At 27.9% G+C, this 11,209-nt stretch overlaps 1 protein-coding gene across 1 annotated transcript; it reads left to right on the plus strand.

The window, feature by feature from the left end:
* Window positions 1-205: 205 nt before the first annotated feature.
* Window positions 206-4,291, plus strand: LOC145840987 (E3 ubiquitin-protein ligase MARCHF2-like). The gene is made up of 5 exons (XM_082948346.1): window positions 206-268; window positions 515-577; window positions 3,358-3,472; window positions 3,704-3,961; window positions 4,164-4,291. Exons 1-5 carry the CDS (start codon window positions 253-255, stop codon window positions 4,249-4,251), a joined length of 540 nt encoding a protein of 179 aa, XP_082804472.1. The 5' UTR covers window positions 206-252; the 3' UTR covers window positions 4,252-4,291.
* Window positions 4,292-11,209: the final 6,918 nt, after the last annotated feature.

The following is an 11,209-nucleotide window of genomic DNA, read 5'->3' on the forward strand; positions in this document are numbered from 1 at the left end:
AAGCTTTTTATTTAAAGAAAATATGTCATTATGTCTTTAAGAAAATTTTAATAGTACTGATACTAAAACAAGTTAATTCTTCATGGTGTCTTTTTAAATTATAACTGTTAAATTAAATCATTCTAAAGTAAGTATTTTTAGTATACAAGTTTAATTTATAAATCTTGTTGTCTTTATATAGTTTAATTGACAACAAAAACCAAACAGCAGTAAAATAGTTAAAGTGTACATCGAAATTTCCAAACTAATAAAATGGAAACAGAAAAAGGTAAAGTTTATTAACTTTCAGTTGCATTTTTTTTTTAGTTTTTAGACTGATTAAATATATGAATTAATAGTTATTTTAATTCTAAAAATATTTTTTTCTATATGTCATAAATCTTAATAACAATCGATAAAAATAAAGTTTTATAGTTTTAATATAACAGCTTGAATAAAAATAAAATTACTGACAGTTTTAGTCGTATACTTACAATAAGTATATATATATTTGATAACTTGTTTATAATTACAGATTGCTATATTTGTTTGGATGAAAAAAGAAATGAAAAATTTATTAGTCCTTGTAAATGCTCTGGTTAGTGTTGTAAAAAGTATATACAAACCAAAAATTTTAAATACTTAAAATCCTTTTTATTTTGAGTAAATCGTGCTAATCCGTTTATTGCTTTGTTGAATTAGTTGTTTTTTATTATATACTTTTATAGTTTTGTTTATTTGCTCTAAATTTCTTTTTTTAAAACTTATACCACGATGCTTCTTCTTGCTTAAAATGTTATTTAAAAAATGTTTTATCTGATCTAAAAGCTTGCAATTAGGCTTTCATAAGTTTCAGTTAATGCTGATTATATCATATAATATCACATTTTTGTTTGAATTATATTTTTGTAGATTGATATAGCTTTTTAAAATCAAGTGAGCCCTGCGAGCAACTTTTTCTAGAAAAAAATTGGTCTTTACTTAATCAAAGCTATCAACCCCTGCGTTACAATGAAATTGTGTTTGTTAAAACTGTTTATTGAATTTAAACAGTTTTAAGAATAATTAGCACTAATTAGTTCGTTTAAATCATGGGTCGGCAGCCTTATATAAGTTACGGGCTAATTTTTTTAGTTGTTGCTGAAAATCATAGAAAAAATTGCTTGCGGGCCGCACTATATAACGAAAAGTCTTATTTATTTAAAAATTGTTGTAGTAATCAGCAGTGGCATCGCGTGGTCTTTTTGCCAGAGGATGCTACAAATGTCATTATCAATTTTGAAGCATTTTGTTCCGAATTTGAATAAAAAACATAAGTGGTGATAAAAAAATAGTCAAACTTTTAAGCAAAATGATCTTTTAGATATCAGTTTAAATACATCTAATATCTAATATAAAAAGTAATTTTACTTAGAAAATATATATCATTACCCTTACTGATTCGAGTTGCCCTGCTCTAGTTGCCTCTGGTCGATTTCACCTTTGCCCAACTCGAATTGCCCCTGCTCAAGTTGTCTCTGCTTGAGTTTCCACTATTAAAGTTTCTTCCGCTCGTGTTGTTCCTGCTCGAGTTGTCCCTACTTGAGTTGCTCCTGCTCGAGTTGCCCTGCTTGAGTTGCCCTGCTTGAGTTGCCTCTAGTCGAGTTGCTCTCCTCGAGTTACTTTTGCTCGAGTTCAACTTGTCTTATTGTTCTTGCGTTGTAGTTGATTTTTGACAACGATCATGATATTATTCACATGGTGCTGAATGCTCATGCAGCTCTAAAATTAAGTTTTTAACATTTTTTTGTATTGAAAACTTGTAAAAATTTAAGATGCAGCTGACACAGATTAGGCTTGCAGCTCTAATTTTACGAACATTTCGAACATCAAATAAAAAAATCGAAAAATATTAATTTAGCAGGGAAATTAACAACAATCATTTACTACGCATTTGGCTGTAGTTTAGTGCAACTTCATAATAATATAACTTTTTCTTCAAAGCTACATACAAAGTTTTTACATTATTTCAAAACTTAGTTTTTAAGCTTTAACATAAAGTAATTTTGAAGTAGTTTAGGGTTGTACAGTTGAAGCAGGACCCAATTTAAAGCAGCGTATTTAAAAGCTTAAACTATAAAACTTAAACTTTTTGTACGCTTAATTTTTTATTTTTAGGTGGAGCAGCAGCTCTAGCCCCACGCGACGCCCCTGGTAATCAGTATTAAAATAACTAGTTCAAATCAAAAATGTCATAAAGTAAGCAATAATAACCAAGCACTGATTAAGAGTAAATATCGATATACAAGCCTAACTTTATGTCTCTAACTATTTTTTTGTTTTTTAAAAGTGTATTTTTAGCTAAAAAGTACTTCACGGGCTAGAAATTTTAGCAAATGCATTTGACTCGCGGGCCGAGTTTGCTGATCCCTGAGTAAGATTGAAAAATAAAGTAATCTAAACATTATTGCTACGAAATTTTCACAATTTTTTTTTGTAAAATAGTTTAGCATATTAAAAGAAAATAGTTTAACTCCTCTAAACAAAAAATCATCGGCGAAAGTCATCAGAACAGAAAGCTGGACTTTTATGTGCCGTAAAACAAGCACAAATTAATTAATGATTTGTTCATACTACTTTGATCATCAGACCACAAACTCTCGGTAGACTAAGACCCAGGTTTAGTTTTTATTGATATAAGTTAGTTAGTCGTTGCCGAAGAAAGCCATCTTCAATTTTAATTTTTTTTAATGATAAGTAATTTAATAATAAGAACCTCGGCTTGCTTTAACTAAAAAAATCACAAGTCTCAATGAGAGCAAAACCAGGGTCTTAGTTTTCTGATAGTTTTTGGTCTGATTCTCCAAGTAATATGATCACACAACATATTCTTAACAACTGTTTTTATATTAACATCCACTATTACTTCGATACAACAAACTATAATGAAGTACTGGTAATCAAATTAAGAGCGTAGTTGTAAGTGTTTACTTTAAAAGCTCTTTATCGTTCAAAAAGGTACGTCTATAAATGAAAAGTATGTAGGTGGCAGCAGTTTGCCGAGCCTTGAAGTAAGCTTTTATAAAAAACTTGACTACACGTTTGATTGATACAACAGCTCATAGTGACAGTGTCTGCCTGATGAGGACTAAATCAGGTTACATAAATCGCAAGCACTGTTGTTGATGTATGATACAGTCTACCCAGTCTAGTGCTTAGTATAAAAATGTAGATTTTAATCTCTACTTTTGATGTATTTTTAATACTCAATTAAAGGAGTTACACAAAGCTAATTAGTGCTTTTAGTTAACTTGTAAAACAACGTATAAAATAATAAAGCAGTAAAAGTTTAGATAAACCATAGTTTTAGCATGCGAACTAGTTTATTTTACTAAAAAGGTTCTACAAAGTACGTGCATGAAAGTTGTATTGTAAAATGGGTAGAAAACAAAATGGCTTTAATGCATTCAGATGAAGAAAGAAACAATCTAAAATGTGACATCTGCAAAACTAAGTTTAATTTCTTTTTTATTAAAGTTTCTAATAAAGTTATTAAAAAAAAACCGAACTTTGTATGAATTTTATACCTCTTTTCTTTTTTTTGGTGTAATGAGTAACTGTTTTTACTATAACTAATATACTTTTTTTTTTTATACTTTTATTTGCGTGAAAACCATTAAATATATCTAATTGATTACAGTACAATCTTTTTTATAAATATAAACAACATAAATATCACAAACAGGTTTATTGTTACTTACAAAAAGAAAGCTTTGAGTCTTATACAAATGGAAATAAAACGTCGAACAATGAAAAAAGTTATTTTTTTTGAAGACGAATTTGTTTTTTTGTTTATATCAGTATGTTGGGTGTTATTTTCAATATGGACAAAATGGATATATTTATTTATCTGTTTACTTACTGGGGTTCCAGTAAGCGAATACCCTTCGGTATTTGCTTTGATGTACCACATTTTACTTGCGGTTGGCTACAAAGAATTCAAGTATGTTTAGTTCCTTAGTTTAAGTACAAAGTTTTTACTTTATTGCTGAATCTAAAAAAGTGTTAACATATACTTTTTAGTTTGAACATGTTTTCGTTTTGCTAGAACACAGAGATATAAAAAGAATCAGTCAGTAGTTGCTGTAAATTCTTTCTACTACTGTTATGTTTTTTATTTAACTTAAAATATATACATTTTCAAGGGAGTTATTTGGGTATTCTCTGCAAGTTGAGTCTGTGAAGAACATTGTTGCTGAAAACTGCAACTCAAAAGAAGAAGCTACAAATTGAGAAAACGCGAAACTTGGAGCAGTAGTTCAGAACAGTGCAGAATAAAACATTTCAAAAAATAACTTGTAGTTCTTTTTTTAAATTAAAGTTAATAAGAAAATAATTAGACTACGAATCGATAACCTGGTGTACGACTCGATAACCAAAAGGTTTTTTTTCGTAAACCTTGTCCTTAGACCAAACCTTTGAGCCCTTTTTAATCGTTCAAAAAAATATATATTAAAACAGCATTATGGTTTAGGAAGTTTTTATTGCAAATTTTATTATTTTAATAGTTACAAAGCTACTGTTCCATGGACAACATATTAAGTAAGTGTAAACATTGATTTAAAACATAAATTTTTCTTAGGGTTCAAAAAAAAAAAACGAAGTAATAATATTGTTTGACAAACATAACTATCAAAAAAAAAGTGTTAATAACACAAGGCTCAAAAAGTAAAAAGTAGTAAAATATTTAATGTAACCTTATTACAATACTACCATTTAAAATTTTTTTACATCCATTTTACTATATTCTAAAATTTTTGATGCCACTATCAACCTTTAATATCTTTGATAAAATTCACGATTAAAGCTTTATTATAACTAAAGTTTTATTAATTTAGCTTTTTGCAGAACAAAAAAGATCCGAGTTTAAGATCAAGCTATACTAGTCCTGGACAAGACGTTATAAGGTATTTATGAGGTGTTAAACTCGATAACAAAAAAATAAATTTGTGCACCAGGTCCTGGGACAAATAATTTGAGTGCTTTTTTTCATTTAATGAACAATATACATAAACTGTTAAGATCGTTTTTTAAGTACATAAAAGAAGTATAAAGCATAAAAAATAATTATTATATACGAAAATTGATAAAATAATTGTGCAAAAATATTGTTAAGTAGTTAGTATCTTCTTTTTTTTAACCAAAGTAACGACAGATAAAGCTTTTTTATATATTAATATCACAAAAATTTTGCAGAGAACAACTTATAGCTTGATTATATTTAGTTCTATTTCTTAGCAACTACGACTTGTAAAACGGTAATATGTAAAATAAAAACCGTACATTTTCTCTACCTAGATCAACTTAAGTAAAAACTTTATTTTTCATTTAATAAAAATGAAAACAAGTAAAGAGCAGCTGAATTCAAAGTAGGAACTTAAGAGAACTGAACTAGGAAAATGAACATTTTTCATTCACAATATAATATTAAAATGTTTTTATAAGGCTTTGTTCTATTATGGAAAAAAAAGAACTTTGAATTTTATTAAAATTCACAAAAAAGAAATTTAGTGAACTTTTACTAAAATACCACGACTACTTTTCTTTTACTCAGTTAGAAATAATAAGCTTCAGAGTGATGGTATCTGAACAAGACTAAAAAGTTGTGATATTTTAATATCAATCTGCTATTTTGAGTTTATTATTACTTAGAATTCGTTAGCATACTCACTAGAATTGTATATAAAGAGGTTTTCAAGGTATCCTTCAAATGTATACTTTTTTGATAAGTTTGTGCAGGCATAAAAACTAATTTATGTTAAGTTTAAAAAATGCTTTTTTTTTGGAAAAATGTAAATATTAATTGAAGTTTTATTAATTTGTTTTAAACAGTTAAGTTAGCTTAAATCAGTATTAGTTAAAGTGTTTTAAACTAAAACAGGTAAATCTTAAACTTGACCGGTTCTTAAAAGATTTGATCAAGCTTATAGAGAATTAGTAGTATTTAAAAAAGATTAATTTAAAATTTTGTTTATTTTTAAACAGTAATGGTTTTAATGAACATCTTATAAAGTAATACTAATAAGTAAAAAACTATATAATATACAACTTTTTATTGCTCTTAATTATAAAAAGTTAAGCAAGTGCTTTAATTTAAGTTTATAAGAATCATAAAAAACGATTAAAATCGTTTAAATTAGATTAAGTTTTAAAGATCTGACATATAAATAAAAAAAACTTGGAAATAAAACTAATACTTGTGTTAAATTACATGATGAAGTTTAAAATATTGTTAGTTATTTTAGGTTTGATATGTTTGGTCTATTCTGGCAATGGATTAAAAACTTATCGCAATGGAAAGAAAGTAAACATACAGGTTTGTTTTTTCGTGCATGTTCGGTAAAATACAACAAAACACTTGTTTTGGGCTTAGAATACTAACAACAATAACGAAAGAGAGCAGTGAAACGCCGTTAGTCGGAATAAAGTTTTAACACAAAAACATCTGTGATTTTTTTTACCTGAGTTTGCTTACTATTTTTAAGTGAGTTATATTTATTTTTCCTTATAAATGTATTTTTAGACATATAAAACAAGTTGCACTAAATTAGAGTTAAAACTACATAAGATGATTAGTTTTAGTTAATTCTGAATTTTAAAACCACAGAAGACAAAAAGTACAAAACCATTTTATTTGGTTAATAAGAAAAAGTTCAACAAATTAGTAGAAGAGTACCCATATACTGTTAAAGGTAAGTTTTTTCGTTAACAGTTTTTTATGTAAAAAATTTTTAGTAAATTATAATTACAATTCTTTTAGATATTGATCCAATGGATAAACAACGAGTAGCAGTTGATAAAAGAAGAATAGAAAACCATTGCAACCAATCAGAAGTAACTTCTTACAAATTAATTTGGTCTAAAGCTCTCAAGTTTGAGGAAAAAGTCGTCAGATACAAGTAAAAATGGAACTATTTTAGAAATCTAGTTTTACTAAAATGTTTAAATTAAGAATCTGTTCCAGTTTAACAATTTTCTTTTATTGTCTTTAGGAGCTATTAAGTGTAAAACTATTGTGTTTTGTTGAGTCAAAGACTTTTGAATAAACTTTTAAACATTAAAAATAAAAGAATTAACTGTTTTAAAATCAAAGTGTTAAAACATTTACAAAGAAAAAATTACATTTGTAAATCAAGTTGTAAGGCAATTGTTGAAAACGAGTTATTTTAAAGTTTATTCTGATATTAAGTTTTGAACTCTCAGAATACAAGAATACACAAAGTACATGTCCAAATGTGAGGTTGACCAAATATTCCGACAAGCTTTCCGTCTTTGGTCTGAACATGCGGATGTAGAATTCAAACAAGTTATCGAAGGAGAATTTGAATTTCTTATAAAATTCGTAACAGAGAGTAAGCATATATTTGACATACGGTTCAAATGTTATCTTAAGTTAATTTAGAAAACATTTAGCGTTTGTTGTAAATAGAATTATATTAAAAAATATATAGGGTAATTGATCTTCTTTTTTCTATTTTGTATTAATTAAAATCTATTGAAATTACATTGTTAATGTTGAAAACAATTAAATGTATAACAACTAGTTGATAAAACTAACGAACGTTTTAAACAAAATATTTTTATAAGATAAGATATTTTTAATTCGTAACTAAAGCTGTCAGATCATAAAGCAATCTTCCCTTAATAATAAAGTTCATTGCACTTAGAAAATTATAAAATACAGATTTTCGTTTCACATAAAAGTTAAGCTAATTTACAAAATAGCTTGTTGTCTGTTGTCGCCGAACAATTACCTTTAGATAGAAAAAATACTATAAATACAGGAAATATGGATGAAGGCATGTACAAAGTTTCCCGTCTTGGAGATATGAAGTTTAATGAAAGAGTTAACTGGAGGGGTGAAGGAAAACCATGTAAGTGATGAAAATACAAGTTTATTTTATTAACATTATACTATTTTTTACCAAAATTATCTTCAACATTATCAAAATGATTGTATGAAACTTATTAGGACTCAAGTAAATGAAATTACAAAATATAAAAATTATTAAGCTAAGTAATCTATCCAAATCAAAAAATATTTAAATATTAATGTAATAAATACTACAAACAGCTCTAAATTTAAAAACAAAGTCAGTTTTTTCTTACAATTTTCAAAAATTATGTACTCACAACAGACAGATCCAAGCAAGGAGAATGTGTTTTTCCCTTCTATTACGACCGAATGTTGGTCAACAGGTGCATAGCGGCGGACCGCGTTAAAGACAACAGACTTGTGTGTTCTAATACTACGACGTACGATGAAAATCGAAGCAGCCTGAAGTATTGTCCTAAGAACCATTTCGACCTGTACCAAGTTGCCACGAGGGCAATCGGTAAAATGCTCGGGGTTGAGATAAACAACTACGACTGCATGTCAATTATGTCAAAAACGTTCGTATTTCTTTCACTTGTTGTAAATGCGTTAAAACTGTTTCAAGTAGTTTTAAACATCGGAAACATCCAATTAGTTTTATTTAACACTTTATTTAAAGTTTAAGTGGTTTTGTTTTTAAAAGTTTAACAACTAAATTATATTTTCAACAATGACTTTTCTAGTACTTTTTTTTCAATAACATTGAACAAATTAATGCTAATTAAATAAGATTCACAATATCCTGTTTAATTTTAAAAACATCTAACAGGTTTGTCCATCGCGAAGTTCCTGCTCTTTCCAACTCGGACATTGAGGCAGTTAGGCAGTTGTATGGACCCCGCACTAAAGCACTCTCACCTCTTGAGCTTCCCGGTTGTAGAAGCAACACGGATTTTATTAGTTAGTTCATTTTTGAACGTAAATCACATTTTAAAATTTTAGATAAAAACGTAGTGTTTGAACTACTTAATATAAATTTCACATTGGTTATATAATATGTTCTAATGCTATTAAAAGTTTGTAAATGTAAAAAACCTTAGATTTATTGCAAACTGTAGAGAAGAAGAAAGATTTATAAGATTTTTTTTTCTTTAACGTAGCCTATCATTAAAAAGTAGAGAATTTGTGAAGTTGTATAGTTTAATGCTAATTAATAGTATCTTAATTAACAACAGTTGTTTGGAATTGAGTTTTGAAGCTAGAACTTTTAACTGATATTTAAAGAATTAAGGACTACTTTTGTTTTTTCTTAAACAGTCTTCTAACTTATTTTAATCTTCACAGATACTTTCAAAAAAGAATGCAATATTCCTTACTTTGATGCGGCTCTTGTAGCATCATCAAACGATCTACTGCTTTTCAAAGTAAGCTCATTTTTGTTCTCACTAGAAAGGTCCTTGTAGTTAAAACATAATACCAACTATTTACTGTAGACTGGCGACAGAATCAAAAGAATTATTTTCAACAATGCCATTGAGTACGAGGATATGAATTTGTTAGACTATTTCAATGGCACGACAACTAACGGAACTAGAATTCAAAAAGTAGATGCAGCCTACTACAACCCTGAGAAAAAGACATTCGTACTTTTTGAAGGTAAAACAATCATACATTTTAAAAACAGTATTCACACAAGTGTATTCTGCAACTATACAACAATGATGTAAATCAATAATACTTTAAAGGTAAACATTTTTGGGAATTCGAAAATAACAAAGAAATGCTACCCTTGCAACCCGTGCATGCAGGACCAAGGGATTTAACGGAGCTTGGCCTTCCAAACACTCATGATTATCCCCTTGTTGCTATAAATTGGTTGCATTTAAATGAACCGCAGTGGACCACAGTTGTGTTCCCTAATTGTTTCTACACGTTGGTTTTAATTAATTGTTTTGATTAAAATTCACAAACTGATAAAAAAAAACATGTCTTCTCTTTTAGAATTAACGAAAAAACTAATGAAGTTATAAAGGGTAACCCCCCAGGAAAAGAACTTTGGAAAAAAGATTGGAACACGGAGTTTAAAACGACTAAAGCTATTTTCAGAGCTCCAAATAAAGAAGTTGGAGACGAAGAAAGAGGTTTGAATAAAGCTTAAATTATTTTTTTATTCATTTTTGAACCAAACGGTTAATAAAAAACAGAAAGCACTTACATAGTATACCAAATGTGGCCGTTTAATACAAATATGGATTCCTATCCCGAAGTAATGAAGACAACATCATACGGAGAACCAACGATTTTAAACGACAGGGATCTGCTCTATGGTTTTTTGTGTGGTGGGTTTTTGAATTATGAAGTGTCATTGAAATTGTTTTGTGTTTAAGTGTTATATAATTGTTAAATATTTTGTACACGTAAGGATCATAAAAGTGATAATTAGTAGTTAAAAGTGTTATCAATTTTTAGTTTTGTATAATAACTATATAAAACATTTTTGCAGTCAAGGTTACATTTTTAAACTAATTATGATTAAAATTTTCACAAGTGCATGTCGTTTAACAATTTTTTTTACAGGTGATTTGAGGAAAGGAACAAATCGAGCCACCTCATCGTTGTCTAAAGAAGAATTTGATCGATATTTTAGAAGAGGATTTTAAAGTTTTAATCTCAGTATTGAAGAACATAAGTGTTTTTGTCTTTGATTTTATTCGTTTATTTATATTTAGCAGCTTTAAAAACACTTTTTAATTATTACTTAGCTAAACTTATTTACCACATTAAGCTTCAAAGTATGTTTTCTTGTATATGTTGATTATCTAAACATATCAATATTTTAATTTTGTGTTTAGTGGTTAATAAACTTTATCACACTTTATATTATTTTTTATAAGCTTATTATACACTTAAATTGTTAAGAAAACTAAAAGTAATAGGTAAGATAATTTGCTGAGTAAATCGTTAGAAATAATGTTTTGTTTGTAGAAAATTTAGAGTCAAGATAAATGTATTCAACACAGTTATCAAAATTAGATTTATTTTAAGAGTTTTGGTACTCAATTCCTGCCCGTTTATACCAGGATTTCCAAAAATTGGCAACATTGCTTTATTAGGGGTGTAATTTGCCATCAGTGGGCGTTAATTATTAAAGTGGCGAATAGCAAAACATGTAACTTATCAGTATAGGGGTGATATCTATTAGGATGGAATGATTAGTTTTTTAGTTGATGCCAAGGGGGATTATGAAAATGAGTTTGGAAACCTTGTTTTAGATGAAGCAAAACTAAGATAAGTCTCGCACACATTCTTTCCTTTAGCTTTATGACATTTTATTTAAAAAACCACTATATACAGTAAACTCTCGCTTATTTACGC

This window comes from Thalia democratica, chromosome 7 (genome assembly GCF_965202585.1).
Source record: "Thalia democratica chromosome 7, ktThaDemo2.hap1.1, whole genome shotgun sequence".
NCBI classification, from domain to species: Eukaryota; Metazoa; Chordata; class Thaliacea; order Salpida; family Salpidae; genus Thalia; species Thalia democratica.